Source organism: Mesoplodon mirus, assembly GCF_964341445.2.
Source record: "Mesoplodon mirus genome assembly, chromosome: 2".
In the NCBI taxonomy this organism is placed as follows: domain Eukaryota; kingdom Metazoa; phylum Chordata; class Mammalia; order Artiodactyla; family Ziphiidae; genus Mesoplodon; species Mesoplodon mirus.
In genome coordinates, this window is record NC_138977.1 from 93,269,626 (window position 1) to 93,291,461 (window position 21,836).

At 36.0% G+C, this 21,836-nt stretch overlaps 1 protein-coding gene across 7 annotated transcripts in view; it reads left to right on the plus strand.

Moving 5' to 3' along the window:
* The window catches only part of CEP135 (centrosomal protein 135), an 87,239-nt gene that overhangs the window by 7,723 nt on the left and 57,680 nt on the right, over positions 1-21,836 (plus strand). For all 7 annotated transcript variants that reach the window (XM_082609231.1, XM_082609230.1, XM_082609227.1 and 4 more), the window contains exons 5-10: positions 1,681-1,822; positions 3,731-3,815; positions 13,357-13,485; positions 15,404-15,619; positions 18,239-18,304; positions 20,835-20,973. In XM_082609231.1, the coding sequence (XP_082465357.1) occupies positions 1,681-1,822; positions 3,731-3,815; positions 13,357-13,485; positions 15,404-15,619; positions 18,239-18,304; positions 20,835-20,973 (777 nt within the window). The remainder of the gene's footprint in view (positions 1-1,680; positions 1,823-3,730; positions 3,816-13,356; positions 13,486-15,403; positions 15,620-18,238; positions 18,305-20,834; positions 20,974-21,836) is intronic.

Genomic DNA, 21,836 nt, shown 5'->3' on the forward strand with positions numbered 1-21,836 from the left:
ATTATGGAAGTAAGTGAGGTGTAGGAAAGGGCTGAATTATGAGACTAGGTAGAGACTGAAGTAATTTGGTCAGAATGAAGATTGCCATCAGAAGAGAGTTGAAGAGCTGGGCACTGGCATAGTTCTAACCAGTGACAAAGTCCAGGCGTAATCATGTTATTGTGTGCCTATAGCTGAGTGAAGAGGAGACTCATGAGAGTTGAGGAATTGTGAACCGAGGGGTCAGGGTTGGGGAGGAATCAGTGGGACTTGAAATGGCAGGAAATGAGATGGAGAGGGAGGACCATGAGCCAAAGGCAGAAAAGATGGAGAAATGTGGGAGAAGATCTCAGAAGTACCTAGAAGATTAAGAGAACAAAAAAGAGGATAGATTTTCTGAGAAAAGAGTGGGACAGATTCAAGAGAGATTTAGGAGGTGTAACCTCTAAAATTTAGTGACTGAATGTTGTAGACTTGGGAAGTAGAGGAATTCCTAAATTTCTGTTTGAAGGGAATGAGTGGGTGGATGATGGTAGTATTTCTTAAGATAGAGAATGTGGAAAGCAGAACAGGAGTCCACCCTCCACAAAGGGTGTGTTGAGTATGTTATACCTACAGGACATTCACACAGATTTCTAGTATACAGTGGGATATGTAGATCTGTTCTCAGCAGTATGATCCCAGATGGAGATTCACATTTGGGAATCATTGGAATATCATGAGAATTGAAGCTCTGAATGTGGTAGGAATTATCTAATAAGATTATGTAGACTGGAAAGAGAGAACCAAAGACAGACCCTAGGAAAATGGGCATTTAAGGCACAGGTGGAAGAAGAGGGTCTTTGAAAGAAACTGAGGAGCAACCAAGGAGGAAAACCAGGAGATAAGGGAAGAAGAAAATGGTTTACCTGTTCAGGTGTGTATACAAGCAGGTAATTTAAATACTTTTGACCCAGTTTCTTCATCCTCAAAACAAAAGATTAGGAGTATAAAAAATTTGTTAGGATTCTAATGAAGACAAAGTTGAGAGTTATGTTTGTTCTTTGTGAGGGTCAATTAGTTTTTCAAGTACATGTCTAATCTTGGCCAGATACTGGAAAAGGTAAATTATCCATGTGGCTTGGACCAAGGCAGGATATATCTAACCATAAAAATAAATTACTCCTGCTGGTTTTAAGGATAATTGAGACAATTTACTAATTAAGAAATTATACTAATTCAGGGTATACATTCCGCTATATACTAATTTTGCTTCTTAAAGTTTCAGTTATCTTCTCCTTTGGCATTGTTTAATAAGCATGTTTATTTTAGTTATCACTACATTAAGCTCCTCGTTTGACAGTTTTCTGCTGCTGATTTCTTGAGCTCATAATAGCGAATACCACAAGGCACACTCAACTTTTAATCTTGCCGAAGTCTGGTCCTCATCTCCTGGAGGAACAGATTAAATCTGGGCATATGTACCAAGCATGCAGAAAATAGAGCTTGTTTTATAACCATATCTTGTTGAGGTTTTCAGGAATGCATTGTTTAAAGATCAGGTGGGTATTTATATATAAGGGAGAAAACATTTTATCAGTATGTAATATGAGCTAGAGACACACTTTATAACTAAAAGGCTAACCTTCTGAAATATTTAATTCTAAGACAGTGTTTTGTTTTGTTTTACATTTTTTTGAAATACACATTTGCTTTTTTTAGGTGGCAAGAAAAGAAGTATTGCTTTCAGGCGCCAGCGTATGCAAATTGACGAACCAGTCCCTCCCTCTGAAGTCAGTTCTTATCCAGTTCCTCAGCCAGATGACCCTTACATTGCAGACCTCCTGCAAGTGGCTGATAACAGGTGCATTAAATAATTCTTTGTTGGCTTTAGTTAATTGATCTCTTGGTTCGCCTTCAGTTTCTTCATAGTAGGGCTTCTGTCTTCTTAACTAGCATATCTCTGGTGCCTAGCACAGAACTTTGCACAAGCACTCAGTAAATGCTTTCTGAGTGTATTCTGAATATAGAAGGTTTTTACTTGTTTTGAAACTTTTGATTTCAAAGAGATCATATATCTGATGTTTCTGTCCATATTTGATTTAAAACAATTTAGTGCCATCTAGAGCCTATTTCAGTAGAGTTGCTTTGACATTTAGTTTCATCACCCAGTAAATCTTTTACAGACTCTTTATTACTTCAGATTTTTGTCAAATACCAGTAGACATGAGTAGACTTGTAACTGGCTTTGAAATTCTGCTTCATGATTCTCTAGCTCTATATGTTGATATTTCCTTAAATTGGAATCAGATATAAATTGTTTTAATTAAAACTTCATTAAGCTCTCTGGAAAAGGCACTATGTAACTGTTCTGGGGATGTAAAGATGAATAAGGTGGTGTTGCAGCTTTTTAGAAGCTTATAACCCAGTATAATAAAGATGAGACAAGGGAAATACACAAAATGCCATTAAGAAAATTGTAAGAGGTACAGAGGAGTGAGAGAGCACTAGTGACAGCCTCTGTGGTCTTAGCTGCAGAAACAGTTTAAAATACAGAACACACTAGTGGAAATGGTTAGTGCAGTTAGCTTTTTATTTTGTAGGTTATGCAGAGAATATGGGGGAGTTTTCTACTTTATTAATCACAATATAGCAAAAAAAAAAAAAAGACATTGATTGAGGGACTAATTAGGATCTTTTAGCTCAGTTCTTCTCACACAGTATTATGTACCTGTATTTATATAGTTATCTGACCTTACCCATGAAATATCTTGTGTTTCGTTTTTCTGGTACAGTTATAATCTGGGACTTAGACAGTGTGTTAGTATCATGCAAGAAGTTTTCGGGGGCTACATGTGTTATCATTTTCTGTCTTTTTCTTTCACCTTAACATTCTTCTTCATTCCTCTTTTCTATCAAACCATCATAGGTAGCATTAGTCTCTTGATTATCTTGTTTGTTTTAATTTGCATGTGCACATTTAACTGTATTCAGAGTCATTTGTGCATATATAAGTGTGGTTGCATACATACTCCTCTCCTACACCTAGATTAGTAGGAAATGTTGGTTCCAGTAATGGCAGGGACGAGCAGTGTTTAGCCTTACTCACCTTACTGCATGGAAAATCTCTCTTAAAAGCAGACCTGGCTTCAGGCTTTATTTTTCCAGTATGCAGGTGGTTGTGTCATATTGATGTTAATGCATGGCAAAGGTTGATGTAAAACAAATACATTTGGGCAGTTGCAGAATTCAGATAATTTAGACAAGTCTTGTTTCTCTTAGAATTAACGAGTTCTGGAAAGAAGTAGGTTTTTTGCTGTAGTTACCTGGAAAATAGTAGTATTTCTCAATATTTTTCTTTTTTCTAGGATTGCAGGATAGTTCATTAGAAAATACAGGGTCATGTAGGATCCCTTATTTCACTTTATAATATTGTGAATTTTGGACTAGACGCTTAGTTCCCTGAACCTGAGAATTGGCAACTGTATCTGGAAGAGTTGTCCTGAGGATCAAAATGCAGTAGTAGGCATAATGTATCTGAGTTTCAAATTATTTACCACTCAATTTTTTATCTATTCTTGGAAAATTAAATCTGCAAGATGATGTACTCTACGCTGTGGCTTTGGAACCCTTTGGCACAGCACCTCCAACCTCACTGAGAAACAAAAAGTAGAGGGTTTTTAAGAGAAGGCATCTAGTTTCAAGTTTCACTTCTTGTTATTTTGTATTTCTTAACAAAAGTATATTGACATTAGTTATAAATGTGTTTCAGAATTCAAGAACTTCAGCAAGAAGTCTACCAGTTACAAGAAAAGTCAGCAGTGATGGAAAGTGGACTGAAAGATTATAACAAGCAGGTAGGATTTTTATTTATTTGCATAGTAGGTGTGATTGTAAGTGAAATTAAGTTATATTTGATATTACCGATACTGAGTTTTTAATACAGTTCTTCTTTTTCATAAATTTGTTAATATTTAGAATTAATAGATGGAATGGCTTAGATGGCTTCAGGGCATTCAGTCCATTCCCTTCATTATGCATGGAGGTGAATAGTAGTTTTTTGTTTTGTTTTGATTTTTTAAGGTGAATCATCTGTCTCCCCAAATATAATGATATTAACTATTTGCATCTCAGGAGGTATTTTGTTAAAGTGTGTTATGCTTTGTAATGGTATTTAAAATAATTTTTTAATCTTACTATAGATTTTGTCATTTTGAATATAAGACTCTTTGAAAGTTACTTTTCTGTGTTGCCATATTTGTTGCATGTTTTTGCTACAAGCACTAGTACCCCATAACACAGTGTTCTGAAGAAGCAGGGGAATTAATAGATGCAGAGTTAGATTATAACTTTAACAAGCTTTGTTCTTTCGTGCTTTCTGTTGATGTCTTGGCTAAATTCTGACTTGGATAATTATAGGCTTTCTTTCTTAACATGCTTACTGAAGTTTAAATTGGGTAACATGTTTTTCATTTTCCGCACATGACTCCGTTTTTTTGGAGTGAAGAAATCTGCACATACAAATATAGATGTGACTTATGTGTTGGTGTAACTGTTAAGTTTATAAAGTACTTTGAAGATTACTTGGATAAAATGGAGTTAAAAGGAATTGTTATAATGTCAACCAAAAAACTTACTTCATGGAGAGATGTTGAAGATATCAAATATGCACATGAGATGAATTGTATTGATATTTTTCAGTTTATATTCAGTCATTCTTTCATCATATTTTTTTCCAAGTACTTTATGAACATAAACTGACCAATCTTTACTATCTCTGCATGAGGTGGCTGGGGTGTTTGGAGAAAATAACCTGACCATTCTGATAGAAACCACCAATTTATTGTGGTTATCAATCTTGATTGAGTCCACTCTGTTCCCTATCAGTTTTTTTTCTTTTTTTGCTTGGACTTGTTCTGTTTTTCTCAGCATATATTCCAGATTTTACTGTTCTCTTCAAGCTCTTTCCCTGGCCTATAAGACCCTCCTTCTCAGGATATCAACTTTTTTTCAATTTCCTATCTCTACCCCTTTAAAATGAGCAATATTCACACTCAGGCTTTCCTTAAGACTTAGTGGGCAGGGTGGTGCTTCTTCCTGTTTAAGGTTTAGTCTTTCTGCCTGTGCACTTGGCCCCATTTCCTCTCTTCTCCTTAGGATATTGCTTTAATCAATTATTCTTTAACAAGCTTACACGGCCGCTTTACAATTATAAATTTTTTAGTCTTCTTAACAGTCCGGTGAGGAGGCACTAGTGTCATCACTAATATCCCTTTAAAAATCTCTTTTAACTACTTTTCCCTCTTGCTAATTAATGTCTTCTCCCTCATAAGTACTTCTCTAAAGAGTATCTTATTCTTCTTTCTCTGCTTCTTCACCTCCTGTTCACTCCGTAACCTTTTGCAGTCTGGCTTCTGTCCCACACTTTATAAATTGATCTACTAATTGATACCACTGACATTAATTGCTACCTCCAGAAGGATACTTTAAGTCTTCATTTTCGTGACCCACTCTGTAGTATTTGACATCATTCATAATTTTTCTTTGAAACTCATCCATGGCTTCATTTTCTTTTGGTTTTCCTTTTCTTGCTTTTTTTTTAACCTCTTACAATATCTTCTTTGCTTTTTTCCTTTGCCTGCTCCCTAAAATATCACTGTTTCTCAAGATTCTGTCTTTGACTCCTTCTCCTCTCCCTCTGTGTTTTCTCAAATAGTCTCATCCATTCTCTTAGTTTATTACCTGAATACTGATGACTCCCCAGTGTCTCAGGCTCAAACCTCTCTGCTGAGGTCCAGACCCATATACCCAACTTGACATGGGGCAATTCCACTTGGCTGAATGCTCTCTGTACACATATGCCTAGTACTGAACTTGCCAACGTCTGTCTCAAATCTCTTTTTCCTCCTATATTCTCTACTTTGGTTGGAAGCATCAGCATTTGCCCAAGCCAACATTCTGTAGTCTTTCTAGATCTCATTCTCCTCCTGTCACACACCACTCACCATGCTCTGTCAGTTCTGAGTGCTTCTTAAACTCACTACTTCTGCTCTGCCCTATCCCACTGGCCCTAGTCATCTCTCATATATTCCTACAAGAAAGAGGTCTTCCTGCCTCTGGTCTTATTCTTATCAAATTCATCCTTTAGTCCAGAGTAATATTTCTCCCACTGGAGTATTCAGTGCTTATCATAATTAGTTCCTGCCTAATTCTTCAGACTCATCTCCACCTATTAGTTTCCTCGCACATTACAGTCCAGTCATACTGAGTCATTTCTGCTCCCTCAAACATATCGTGTTGCTTTATGCTTCTCTGTCACTGCCTGGAACATCCCTCCTTTCTTCTCTACCTAGCATCATTAATAAGTTTTTTAGACTTGTTTATTTGATAAGCCCTTCATTAATTCCGATAGACATGACTATATTATGGAGTCTAAATCACTTTATTCCCTTGACTACTTTGGTACCATATACCTATTTCTATTTTTCTACCATTGAATAACATATTAAAGCAATTATTGGTTAGCTTGCTTGCTTTTCCTGTAAAGCTGTGTGTTCCTGAAAGTAAGGGACTGTGTTTTATTCATCTTTGTATACTTAGAACAAAGCTCAATAATTGTTTGTTAAATTGAATACTTGGTTTTTGTTTTCAAATTTTTTGGGAAAGAAAACCAAAGATCGAAAGTGTGTGGGTTTTTCTAGGTACTTTTTTTTTAATATTTCAATTTTATTTTATTTATTTTTCTATACAGCAGGTTATTATTAGTCATCAGTTTTATACACATCAGTGTATACATGTCAATTCCAATCGCCCAATTCATCACACCACAATCCCCACCCCCCGCGGCTTTCCCCCCTTGGTGTCCATACGTTTTCTCTCTACATCTGTCTCTCAACTTCTGCCCTGAAAAATGGTACAGATGAACCGGTTTTCTAGGTTCCACATACTTGCGTTAATATACGATATTTGTTTCTCTCTTTCTGGATTACTTCACTCTGTATGACAGTCTTTAGATCCATCCACGTCTCAACAAATGACCCAATTTCGTTCCTTTTTATGGCTGAGTAATATTCCATTGTATATATGTTCCACAACTTCTTTATCCATTCATTGTCGATGGGCATTTAGGTTGCTTCCATGACCTGGCTATTGTAAATAGTGCTGCAATGAACATTGGGGTGTCTTTTTGAATTATGGTTTCCTCGGTATATGCCCAGTAGTGGGATTGCTGGGTCATATGGTAGTTCTATTTTTAGTTTTTTAAAGAACCTCCATACTGTTCTCCATAGTGGCTGTATCAATTTACATTCCCACCAACAGTGCAAGAGGGTTCCCTTTTCTCCACACCTTCTCCAGCATTTGTTGTTTGTAGATTTTCTGATGATGCCCATTCTAACTGGTGTGAGGTGATACCTCATTGTAGTTTTGATTTGCATTTCTCTAATAGTCAGTGATGTTGAACAGCTTTTCATGTGCTTTTTGGCCATCTGTATGTCTTCTTTGGAGAACTGTCTATTTAGGTCTTCTGCCCATTTTTGGATTGGGTTGTTTGTTTCTTTAATATTGAGCTGCATGAGCTGTTTATATATTTTGGAGATTAATCCTTTGTCTGTTGATTCGTTTGCAAATATTTTTTCCCATTCTGAGGGTTGTCTTTTCTTGTTTATGGGTTCCTTTGCTGTGCAAAAGCTTTGAAGTTTCATTAGGTCCCATTTGTTTATTTTTGTTTTTATTTCCATTACTCTAGGAGGTGGATCAAAAAAGATCTTGCTGTGATTTATGTCAGAGTGTTCTTCCTATGTTTTTCTCTAAGACTTTTATAGTGTCTGCTCTTACATTTAGGTTTAATTTACATTAAACATTTGGAGTTTATTTTTGTGTATGGTGTTAGGGAGTGTTCTAATTTCATTCTTTTACATGTAGCTGTCCAGTTTTCCCAGCACCACTTATTGAAGAAACTGTCTTTTCTCCATTGTATATCCTTGCCTCCTTTGTCATAGATTAGTTGACCATAGGTGCATGAGTTTACCTCTGGGCTTTCTATCTTGTTCCATTGATCTATGCTTCTGTTTTTGTGTCAGGAACATATTGTCTTGATTACTGTAGCTTTGTAGTATAGTCTGAAGTCAGGGAGTCTGATTCCTGCAGCTCCGTTTTTTTCCCTCAATACTGCATTGGTTATTGGGGGTCTTTTGAGTCTCAATACAAATTTTAAGATTGTTCGTTCTAGTTCTGTAAAAAATGCCATTGGTAATTTGATAGGGATTGCATTGAATATGTAGATTGCTTTCAGTAGTATAGTCATTTTCACAATATTGATTCTTCCAATCCAAGAACATGGTGTATCTCTCCATCTGTTGGTATCATCTTTAATTTCTTTCATCAGTGTCTTATACTTTTCTGCATACAGGTCTTTTGTCTCCCTAGGTAGGTTTATTCCTAGGTATTTTATTCTATTTGTTGCAGTGGTAAATGGAGTGTTTCCTTAATTTCTCTTTCAGATTTTTCATCATTAGTGTATAGGAATGCAAGAGATTTCTGTGCATTAATTTTGTATCCTGCAACTTCACCAAATTCATTGATTAGCTCTAGTAGTTTTCTGGTGACATATTTAGGATTCTCTATGTATAGTATCATGTCATCTGCAAACAGTGACAGTTTTACTTCTTCTTTTCCAATATGTATTCCTTTTATTTCTTTTTCTTCTCTGATTGCCATGGCTAGGACTTCCAAAACTATGTTGAATAATAGTGGTGAGAGTGGACATCCTTGTCTTGTACCTGATCTTAGAGGAAATGCTCTCAGTTTTTCACCATTGAGAATGATGTTTGCTGTGGGTTTGTCACATATGGCCTTTATTATCTTGAGGTAGGTTCCCTCTGTGCCCACTTTCTGGGGAGTTTTTATCATAAATGGGTGTTGAATTTTGTCAAAAGCTTTTTCTGCATCTATTAAGATGATCATATGGATTTTATTCTTCAATTTGTTAATATGGTGTATCACATTGATTGATTTGTATATAGTGAAGAATCCTTGCATCCCTGGGATAAATCCCACTTGATCATGGTGTATGATCCTTTTAATGTGTTGTTGGATTCGGTTTGCTAGTATTTTGATGGGGATTTTTGCATCTATGTTCATCAGTGATATTGGTCTGTAATTTTCTCTTTTTTTTTTTGTATCTTTGTCTGGTTTTAGTATCAGGGTGATGGTGGCCTCATAGAATGAGTTTGGGAGTGTTCCTTCCTCTGCAACTTTTTGAAGAGTTTGAGAAGGATGGGTGTTAGCTCTTCTCTAAATGTTTGATAGAATTCACCTGTGAAGCCATCTGGTCCTGGGCTTTTGTTTGTTGGAAGATTTTTTTTTTTTTTTTTTTTTTGCGGTATGCGGGCCTCTCACTGTTGTGGCCTCTCCCGTTGCGGAGCACAGGCTCCGGACGCGCAGGCCCAGCGGCCATGGCCCACGGGCCCAGCCGCTCCGCGGCATATGGGATCCTCCCAGACCGGGGCACGAACCCGTATCCCCTGCATCGGCAGGCGGACTCCCAACCACTGCGCCACCAGGGAGGCCCCTGTTGGAAGATTTTTAATCACAGTTTCCATTTCATTACTTGTGATTGGTCTGTTCATGTTTTCTATTTCTTCCTGGTTCAGTCTTGGAAGGTTATACCTTTCTAAGAATTAGTCCATTTCTTCCAGGTTGTCCCTTTTATTGGCATAGTGTTGCTTGCAGTAGTCTCTTAGGATTCTTTGTATTTCTGCAGTGTCTGTTGTAACTTCTCCTTTTTCATTTCTAACTTTATTGATTTGAGTCTGCTGCCTCTTTTTCTTGATGAGTCTGCCTAATGGTTTATCAATTTTGTTTATCTTCTCAAAGAACCAGCTTTTAGCTTTATTGATCTTTGCTATTGTTTTCTTTGTTTCTGTTTCATTTATTTCTGCTCTGATCTTTACGATTTCTTTCCTTCTGCTAACTTAGGGTTTTGTGTGGTCTTCTTTCTCTAGTTCCTTTAGGTGTAAGGTTAGATTGCTTATTTGAGATTTTTCGTTTCTTGAGGTCGGCTCGTATAGCTATAAACTTCCCTCTTAGAACTGCTTTTGCTGCATCCCATAGGTTTTGGATCATCGTGTTTTCATTGTCATTTGTCTCTAGGTATTTTTTGTTTTCCTCTTTGATTTCTTCAGTGATCTCTTGGTTATTTAGTAATGTATTGTTTAACCTCCATGTGTTTGTGTTTTTTACGTTTTTTCCTCTGTAATTCATTTCTAATCTCATAGCGCTGTGGTCAGAAAAGATGCTTGATATGATTTCAATATTCTTAAATTTACTGAGGCTTGATTTGTGACCCAAGATGTGATCTATCCTGGAGAATGTTCCATACGCACTTGAGAAGAAAGTGTAATCTGCTGTTTTCAGATGGAATGTCCTATAAATATCAATTAAATCTATCTGATCTATTGTGTCATTTAAAGCTTCTGTTTCCTTATCTATTTTCATTTTGGATAATCTGTCCATTGGTGTAAGTGAGGTGTTAGAGTCCCCCACTATTATTGTGTTACTGTCGATTTCCTCTTTTATAGCTGTTAGTAGTTGCCTTATGTATCGAGGTGCTCCTATGTTGGGTGCATATATATTTATAATTGTTATATCTTCTTCTTGGATTCATCCCTTGATCATTATGTAGTGTCCTTCCTTGTCTCTTGTAACATTCTTTATTTTAAAGTCTGTTTTATCAGATATGAATATTGCTACTCCAACTTTCTTTTGGTTTCCATTTGCATGGAGTATCTTTTTCCATCCCCTCATTTTCAGTCTGTATGTGTCCCTAGGTCTGAAGTGGGTCTCTAGTAGACAGCATATATATAGGTCTTGTTTTTGTATCCATTCAGCAAGCCTGTGTCTTTTGGTTGGAGCATTTAATCCATTCACGTTTAAGGTAATTATTGATATGTATGTTCCTATGACCATTTTCTTAATTGTTTTGGGTTTGTTTTTGTAGGTCCTTTTCTTCTCTTGTGTTTCCCACTTAGAGAAGTTCCTTTAGCTTTTGTTGTAGATCTGGTTTGGTGGTGCTGAATTCTTTTAGCTTTTGTGTGTCTGTAAAGCTTTTGATTTCTCCATCGAATCTGAATGAGATCCTTGTTGGGTAGAGTAATCTTGGTTGTAGTTTCTTCCCTTTCATCATTTTAAGTATATCATGCCACTACCTTCTTGCTTGTAGAGTTTCTGCGGTGAAATCAGCTGTTAACTTTATGGGATTTCCCTTGTATGTTATTTGTAATTTTTCCCTTGCTGCTTTCAATAATTTTTCTTTGTCTTTAATTTTTGCCAATTTGAGTACTATGTGTCTTGGCGTGTTTCTCCTTGGGTTTATTCTATGTGGCACTCGCTGTAGTTCCTGGACTTGGGTGGCTATTTCCTTTCCCATGTTAGGGAAGTTTTTGACTATAATCTCTTCATATATTTTCTCGGGTCCTTTCTCTCTCTCTTCTCCTTCTGAGACCCCTATAATGCAAATGTTGTTGCGTTTATTGTTGTCCCAGAGGTCTCTTAGGCTGTCTCCATTTCTTTTCATTCTCTTTTCTTGATTCCGTTCCACAACAGTGAATTCCACCATTCTGTCTTCCAGATCACTTATCTGTTCTTCTGCCTCAGTTATTCTGCTATTGATTTCTTCTAGTGTAGTTTTCATTTCAGTTATTGTATTGTTCATCTCTGTTCGTTTCTTCTTTAATTCTTCTAGGTCTTTGTTAAACACTTCTTGTATCTTCTCAATCTTTGCCTCCATTCTTTTTCCAAGGTCCTGGATCATCTTCACTATCATTATTCTGAATTGTTTTTCTGGAAGGTTTCCTATCTCCACTTCATCTAGTTGTTTTTCTGGGGTTTTATCTTGTTCCTTCATCTGGTACATAGCCCTCTGCCTTTTCATCTTGTCTATCCTTATGTGAATGTGATTTTTGATCCACAGGCTGCAGGATTGTAGTTCTTCTTGCTTCTGCTGTCTGCCCTCTGGTGGATGAGGCTATATAAGAGGCTTGTGTAGGTTTCCTGATGGGAGGGACTTGTGGTGGGTAGAGCTGACTGTTGCTCTGGTGGGCAGAGCTCAGTAAAACTTTAATCTGCTTGAATGTTGTTGGGTGGGGCTGGGTTCCCTCCCTGTTGGTTGTTTGTCGTGAGGCAACCCAACACTGGAGCCTATGGTGGGCTCTTTGGTGGGGCTAATGACAGACTCTGGGAGGGCTCATGCCAAGGAGTACTTCCCAGAACTTCTGCTGCCAGTGTCCTTGTCCCCACGGTGAGCCACAGCCACGCCCCCGCCTCTGCAGGAGACCCTCCAACACTAGCAGGTAGGTCTGGTTCAGTCTTCCCTGGGGTCACTGCTCCTTCCCCTGGGTCCCAGTGCGCTCACCACTTTGTGTGTGCCCTCCTAGAGTGGAGTCTCTGTTTCCCCCAGTCCTTTCGAAGTCCTGTAGTCAAATCCCACTAGCTTTCAAAGTCTGTAAGTCTAGGAATTCCTCCTCCCATTGCCAGACCCCCAGGTTGGGAAGCCTGACGTGGGGGCTCAGAACCTTCACTCCCCTGGGTGGACTCCTGTGGTATGTGTTCTCCAGTCTGTGAGTCACCCACCCAGCAGTTATGGGATTTGATTTTACTGTGATTGCGCCCCTCTTGCCATCTCACGTGGCTTCTCCTTTGTCTTTGGATGTGGAGTATCTTTTTTGGTGAGTTCCAGTGTCTTCCTGTCTGATTGTCCAGCAGCTAGTAGTGATTCTTGTGTTCTCACACGAGGGAGTGAGAGCACGTCATTCTACTCTGCCATCTTGGTTCAGGTTCCGGTTTTTCCAGATTCTTGTATGTGAATTTGTGGTTGGTAGTGATGTTTTTAATCATAGTCTGTTCTTTTCTAAATAATAGATAATTAATTAAATTCACTCCAGCCTCATATCCTTTTTAATATTGACTTTCAGTAGCAAATCACTTTCCTTTGTGTTTTACATTCATTTGTTTATCCCACATTTATTCCACCAGGCAGTGAAGTAGTTCAGACTCAGTTCCAGTAGTTAGTAGTTTCTTTTTATATAAACATTGCCTACTCTTAGAGGAGGAAAAAACAAAACAAAAAAATTAAATTAGGAAGAATCTCTTCAATAATAATACTTATAAAACCTATGTTGACAATTCTTAGGTTGATATTTTCTGTGTATATTTTTGCTCTGCATAAATGCATTTCATAATCCCATTTATGTGTGGGTATATATATGAATGTTAATCTTTTGTATATATTGTGGGACCTAAGAAAAATGGAAGTATATCCAAATAAATGTTTGTCAGGTGTTAATCATTTCAGTTCAGAACTCAAGTTTTTAAAATAATAGCATGACTCTATGTCTTCAGATTGAACTAAGAGAACGAGAGATAGAACGACTATCGGTTGCATTGGATGAGGGTCGTTCCCCTGATATCCTTTCTCTGGAGACTAGAAATAAAGCCAACGAAAAGCTTATTGCTCATTTAAATATTCAGGTAATGACTTTTATTACAATTATTTCACTGAGCATATAAAATCATAAGTGTTTTTAATGGTCTATGGGTTTGTGAAGGTGACAGGGTTGTTTGCTTGGCTATTATTTATGGTGGAAAAAATTTGATAGAGTCAAAGTATCCAAAAGTGGGTGCAGCTATTGAAAAATCATGTTTTTAAAGAACATTTAATGAGGTAGGAATATATACACTATAATGACAAATATTTAAAAGAAGAGAATAAACCATAGGTAAAATGTAACCTTCAATTTGCTTTAAAAAAAATGTGTGTGTGTATAGAATTGATGACTAATAAGAACCTGCTGTATAAAAAAATAGAAAAACACTAGATGAACACACACACACACACAAAATGTGTTTATGCATTCAGAGAGAGAAAACACTAGAAGAGAATACTCCAAAATACACTAACAAAGTTTATTTTTGTGTGATGGGATAGTCTTCTTTATGATTTTCTCCATTTTCAAAAATTTTATGACAGTATTTCTTTTATAATATAAAAAAGATGATTCTTAAAAATAAATATAAAAATTAAACATATAGTTTTCACTTACCTATATAGTGGTTTCCCTTGTAATGCATTTGACCTAAGAGTGAAAGAACAAGAGACTTCTATGAAGCATGACAAATGACCTTTAGGAATTTATTTATTTGTTTTTTAATTGAAGTATAGTTGAGTTATAATGTGTGTGTTTCTGGTATACAGCAAAGTGATTCAGTTATACATATTATATGTTATTCTTTTTCATATTCTTTTCCATTATGTTTTATTACATGATATTGAATATAGTTCCCTGTGCTATACAGCAGGACCTTGTTCTTTATTTTATATATGGTAGTTTGTATCTGCTAATTCCAAACTTCTGATTTATCTGTCCTCCGTCCCCTTACCCCTTTGGTAACCATAAGTTTGTTTTCTATGTCTGTGAGTCTGTTTCTGTTTAGTAGATAAGTTCATTTGTATTATTTATTTTATTCCACATATAAGTGGTATCCTATGGTATTTGTCTTTCTCTTTCTGACTTACTTCATTTAGTATGATAATCTCTAGGCCCATCCATGTGTCTGTAAATGGCATTATTTCATTCTTTTTTATGGCTAGGTAATATTCCATTGTGTGTGTATATATATTTACACACCACAACTTCTTTATCCATTCATCTGATGGACATTTAGGTTGTTTCCATGACCTTCAGAAATTTAGGTGTCACTGCTGCCTAGACTGCAACCAGAATAGAGTAAGCCCCAAATATCAGTAGTAACTCTCGAGCAGTGCTGTTCAGTAGAAATAGGATATGAGCCACATACGTTATTTAAAACTTCCTAGTAGCCTGATTTAAAAAGTAAAAAGAAAACAGATGAGATTAATTTTAATAATGTATCTACCTAAATATATCCAAAATATTACCATTTCAACATGTAATCAATGTTATCAAATATCATTGCAACACTTTACTTTTTTTTGTACTAAGTCTTTGGGATCCTGTTTCTATTTTACATTTATAGCACATCTCTGTTTGGACTAGCCACATTTTAAGTGCTCAGTAGCCATGTGTGGATGCTAGTGGCTACTATATTGGACAGCACTCTAGACTAATATTATCATTGTAGTGATAATCTTGTCATATTTTTAAAACTCTGTATTGGGAAAAAGTTCCCACAAATTTCTTACTTATCCTTTCCTTCCATGCTCGAAAATTGAAGACAGTGGATATATATTTTTACTAAACCACACATTGTCAGTTTTGCAAATCGAAACAGTATAAGTTTGCAAATGTAAAATAGCTGGGGTTTTAACTTTCGGTTTTTTAAAAAATATAGTATTTTAAAATATTTTGGAAGTTCAGTATTTTAATAATTTTCCAATTTATATACCTTATGAATTACAAATTCAATTTAGGTTGACTTTCTTCAGCAAGCTAATAAAGACCTGGAAAAGCATATACAAGAGCTTATGGAAACCAAGGAAACAGTAACTACTGAAGTTGTTAATTTAAGTAACAAAAATGAAAAACTCTGCCAGGAATTAACTGAAATAGACCAGTTAGCACAGCAGTTGGAAAGACATAAAGAAGAAGTGCTCGAGACTGCCGACAAAGAACTTGAGGAAGCAAAGGTGTGTCTAGGTTGTGGAGGTGCTCATTAATTCTCCTAGAGTATGGTGAGCTTGAGACCTTTTGATGTCCTATTTGGGCCTTTTGGTTTGTTTTGTAATTCACGTTTTTCTAAGGTGTTGTTTACATCCCCTAAATTCTTGCCCTTTTTCTAGTTGTTTGTCTTTCTGAAGCACATCTCTTCCTAGGACAGCCCTCCAGACTCTATCCTCTTTTCCTACAAGATTTTCATCTCTGTTCTTTTATCTCTGCATTGTGAGCAGGTTTCTGAAGTTTGTCCTCTAGGTCATTTTGTGCTCATGAACCTTTAAAGGTATTTTTTGAAACTGTGTATGTCCCTGCACATTTTTAAGTTGATAGCTAACATTTTTCATCTTCAAGTTTAAATAGATGCAAAGGATGTAATTTCTAATCAGTTGTAAGTATTGATCTCTTAAAACTGTCATATCATTCTTTTAAATATAGCCAGTATAATCCAAATGACCCTTCTTGAAATCCTCACAAAATTTTATCCTATTTTAACATATTTTATGCTTGAATATCTTTTTATAATAACTCATATCAAATGTCTCTGCAGTTAAAAAAATACATGAATTGAAATTTTTTATTTTAAAAAATGTCCTGCGACTGTAAGGTTCAGAGTGTTAGTATTTAGTATTTTCCTCTAAATAGTGTTATCATTATAATTATTAGTAATCAGTGGATCAAAGTGACAACTGTAGTACAAATGTTGATAAATACTTATTAAATTAAAAAGTAAAATTTTATTGGAAATACATCTCTTAGTAAGATATAATGGGAGAAAATAGTGTCTTAATCAAAGGCTTTGACCAGCTCCAACATTTCAGCTTATCTTTTTGTCTGGTGCTTCGGAAGTTTTTTATAAGTAGAGATAGAATTACATTAGATGCATGCCCTTCTTTTGAAAAGTGGGGAAAAGGCAGTTGTGGAAGGGGAGGTGGGAAAGAAGAACTCACATGATACCTAGAGCACAAGCAAGTTCTCAGGTAGATAATTTTTAAGAAGGACTGTATGTGCAAATTAAGAATCCAGATATTAATTCCTTAAAACTATATATACATATATATATAATATATAGTAAATAATATATTATTTATATATATATATATAGATAGATGATAGTTTTACATAATACTTGGATAGTCTTTATGTTATCCCAGGAATGAGTATAACCTAGTTTGAAGATCACTACTTTACATCAGTTGAATAATATGAGTTAATTTTATAGTATCACTTCCACTAATTAGGGGAATAGAAGGAAACTACCTCAACATAATAAAGGCCATATTATGAAAAGCCCACAGCTAACATCATACCCAGTGACAAAAGACTGAAAACTTTTCCTCTAAGGTTAGGAGCAAGGGAAGGATGCCCATTCTCACTACTTCTATTCAACATAGTACTGGCAGTCCTAACCAGAGGAATTAGGCAAGAAAAAGAAATAAAAGGCATCGAAATTAAAAGAAAGAAGTAAAATTATGTTTCCGGATGAGATGATCTTATGTGTAGAAAACCCTAAAGATTCCATTAAAAAGAAAAAAAAACAACAACAACTAATAAATTCAGCAAACTTGCAGGATACAAAATCATTGCATAAAAACCTGGTGCATTTCTATATGCTAATAATTAAAATACAAAAAGGAAATTAAGAAAATAATCCCATTTACAATAGCATCAAAAAAGAAAGTACTTAGGGATAAACTTAATCAAGGAGGCAAAAGACTTGTACCCTGACAGCTATAAAACACTGCTGAAAGAAATTAAGACAGAAATAAATGGAAAGATACCCTGTGTTCACGGATTGGAAGACTGCATACTGCTCGAATGTCCATACTACGCAAAACAATGTGCAGATTCAGTGTAATACCTCTCCAAATCCCAACGGTATTTTTTACAGAAATAGGAAAAAAATTCCTAAAATTCATGTGGAATCTTAAGGGACCCAGAATAGTCAAGACAGCCTTGAAAATGAAGAACATAATTATTGAGGTTTTAATTTTACTTTTGCGGCTTTAGTTTCATTGCAGCACTCCTATATCTCATTCCTCTCCTTTTCCACTTCCTTTTGCATATTCTGTGCTGTGCATACAACATATTGAACACAGCTTCACGTGTCCCATTGGCAGTAATCAAGAATGACAACTTGGCTCAGTAAAAGATTCCTATTAGGTTATAATATTTTAATCTTGGCATTCAGCACTCTCAGTTGCAGTATAGAGGATCCAGGTTGGTAGTAGCAGGTGGTGAGAAAGCAAATAAGATAGGAAAGTCCGGAAATGACAGGGCCACAAGATGAATCCTAAAAATCAAGGGTCAAGAAAAGTCCTACAAGTATACAGATAGAAAAAGATTTTCATGTAGCCCTCTCATTTCTCATGTTACAGATAGGTCCCTGTAAGCATTCAAGATACCAAGAAATTAAAGAGAAACCTAAACTTTGCCTCCTCCTCCTGAGGCCTAGGGCTGGCTAATGCCTCAGATCTCACTGGTGAGAGGGAACATGAACTGCTCAAAAAATGGCTTGGTCTCATTTGTACTGTGACTTAGTGATAAGTATTCTTGACTTTTAGGTATTTACCTAATAGGCTTTTTATTCCTAGAAAGAGATTAAAAAAAAGCTATCTGAAATGCGGAATCTTGAAGAAACAATGGGAAAACTTCAACTGGTAAGTAGGTGTTATATTGCAGGGGTCCCCAACCCTCAGGCCGTGGACTGGTACCGGTCCGTGGCCTGTTAGGAACCGGGCCGCACAGCAGGAGGTGAGCGGTGGGCGAGCAGAGCTTCATCTGCCGCTCCCCATCACGCGCATTACCGCCTGAGCCATCCCCACCCCCATCCGTGGAAAAATGGTCTTCCATGAAACTGGTCCCTGGTGCCAAAAAGGTTGGGGACTGCTATTATATTGAATTGCCAGCATTTTCATCAAGAAAATTTTTATGTTTTATTTTACTTTTTTTTTTACTAAGATATAATTAACCTATCATGATATTCACTCTTTTAAGTGAACAATTCAGCGGTTTTGGTATAGGCACAAAGTAGCACAACCATAGTTTGTCCAAATTATGGAAGACATTCTAAACCATGGCAGGATGTTTGGATTTTATTCTAGTGGACAATAGAAAGCCATCTGAAGTGTAAGCAGAGTAAGATAAAGGCATCAGAGATTCAAATGAATGAACTGGTTTCTTGGAAAATGTGGGAAAGTAATTTAAAGTATTAAAATGATCTTCATCTCTCAGGGGTTTCATTGCTACTCTGTTTCCACAGTTTTGTATCCACTCCCTGAGGGGCTGTCTGGTCAGTCTTTAACTTGCCATTGGGAAGGCTGGCATGGGCAAAAGAGTGAGGAGGAAGATAGGAGGTGCAGTGTTTTTTTTCATTACTATCTAATTCCAGAACATTTTATCACTCCAGGAAAAAACTTCATATCCATTAGCAGTCACCCCTCATTTTCCTCTGCTCAGCCTCTGACGACCACTGGTCTGCTTTCTGTTTCTATAGATTTGCCTATTCTGGATATTTTGTATAAATGGAATTATATAATATGTGACCTTTTGTGTTTGGCTTTCACTTAGCACAACGTTTTCAAGGTTCAAGCATGTCATAGCATGTATCGTCACTTCTTTTTATGGCTAAGTAATATTCCATTGTATGTATATATTTAGTTTCATTTATATTTTTATAATTCTTTAATATCATATATAATAGGTAGCAAGTTACACTTAAATTTGGAAAACCTGTTAGGAATTTTATATTCTTTAAATGACTTCATGACTTGTCAGTTTACTAATATTTAAACTAAAAATTGATAGTTACTTCGTAAAATTTTGTTGACTTTTATTAAAAGCACTCAGTTGTCTTTTAATAATTTTGTTTGGCATTACAAACCATTTTACTAGTCATATTGTTTGTTCTGGTGGTCTTCAAATGAGAAAACTAGTAATCATCCCAGCATAAACCTAGATACAGCATATAGTCTTAGAGTCTAGAACTGGCAGAAAGAATGTCTTGCTTACAGGTAGAAACTTCTAGGTGGTCATCCAAAAGATTGTTAAGAACTTTTTTTAATAGCCTGTTAAATTGGATGAGTTTCCACTAATATTGAAAAGACTAATACTAATTTCCAAGTTTTCTCATTACTTATACTCTTTTTACAGTCAAGCTGTAATGTTCTGATGGCAGTCATAAGGTAAATTAAAAAAACAAAGACATTTGTGATATGCTGGCACATAGTAGGTGTTCAAATACTTGTTGATTTTTATATGCTCACTATGAACAGTGTATTGCAATTGCTTCCTGTTTTATTCAACTGCAGGTATTCAGTTCAGCTCAATATTGAATAATTGAATTAGCTAAACCTGCTAAATGTTGTCTACTCTTGAGTTTCATAGATATTTTTAAATTCTCCAGTGAGGTCAATAAATGTAAAGTAGATGTTTTGATGTTTTCACTACAGTGTAAGCTCCGTGAGGACAGGGATTTTTGCTGTTTGTTCACTGCTGTTTGTATGCACACTGTATACAGTTTATGTGATTCATAATGCTTGTCTCAGAACTCTGACCAAGTTTCAGTATTGTTGCCTGACAGCAAGATGTTGCTGTACTTTCTGACCTTCTTATTTTTTCCATTGGTACTACATTTTACATATTTTTAAGGTAAATACTAATAATATTATTTGCTAACACTTATTAAGTACTTGCCATGTGCTGGACACTGTACAGAGTGCTTCACATTCATAGAGTCATCCATTCATAGATGAATCCTCAGTGTCCAGGTACTGGTCTTATCCTCATTGTGCAGATGAGGCTGAGAGAGAAACCTTTGTACTTATGTATACCTATGGTAGTCTTAGAGCACTGTCTTAACTTCTGCTTTCCTTTAAACATAAAAAAAACTTAAAAATTTTTTATTGCACAAGTACATATTCATTTTTTAAAAAGACAGTATGCTAAGCAAATTAAAAGAAAATAAAATCCAATAGTTCTACTACTTTAGAAAGGAGCACTGTTGAATTTGGGTTTTATTGTTGCTTTTAGCCACAATTGATAATTAACTTTCATTGAAACCATATATATTTGACTGACTAAAAGTGGGTATGTGAATTACTCTTAAATAAATGTGCTTACAAATATCTATTTTAAGTGCTATATTTATAAAGTTGCTAGAAATCTTAATTATAGTGTTAAAATTTTCAGGAATTAAACGTATGTCATAAAGAAAAGGAGAGGCTGAGTGATGAACTCCTTATAAAATCAGACCTGGAAACTGTTGTTCATCAGCTTGAACAAGAAAAGCAAAGACTTAACAAAAAAATTGAAAGTTTCGCAGTTACAGGTAAAATATAAAATGTTGATAACTTAAAAAGTGATTGTGATGTCTTCTTAATGTATTATTTTTAGTAGTAGATGATCTTTCATTCATTCATTCAATAAGTATTTGTTGAGTGCTTGCTGTGTATCAGAAACCACAGTAGGCACTGAGATACAGTAGAAAACCTCTCTGCCTCAAGGACCTTACAGGGGGCCTTTTACATTCTGACTACCATTTGAATATTTTTCAATGTACATATATCCTTCTTTGAGGCATGCAGTAAGAGAATTAATTCAGACTACGTGGAAGACCATTCTGAAATAGTGGAAAATTGAAGTATAGAATCTTTTTAAGTAAATGCAGTTTTATCACCTTAAAGTACACACACACACACACTTGAAATAGGCTTTCTGCCAGGTACCCCATCCTAAATGAGTTGGTTTAAGGAACTTGTAAGAATTCATTCATTTGTTCATTCATTCATTTGACAAGTGTTTATGAACCGGTTTTGGTGCCAGGGTACATAATGGTAAACGAGATACACAAAGGCCCCTGCTCTTGTGGCGGCTTTAATCTAGTTAGGGAGACAAACTAGTAGCACATAAGTGAAGAAGTTAGTTTTAGGTGATAAGGGTTTTCAAGTACAATGGGAGGGTATGCTAGAGATCGACTGATCCAAGGGCTTAGTGACAGGACACCAGCCATATGAAGATCTGGGGCAGTTTTCCAGGCAGAGGGGATGGCACGTGTGGAAGCCTGGTGCCATCAAACTCCATGTAGTGAAAGAAAGCCAGTGTGCTATTTTAAGAAGAAGCAATATCCTAGGCTCTTCAGCATTCATGTGGATAATCTGTCTGACCTTCTCTACTTACCAGCTGTATGACTTA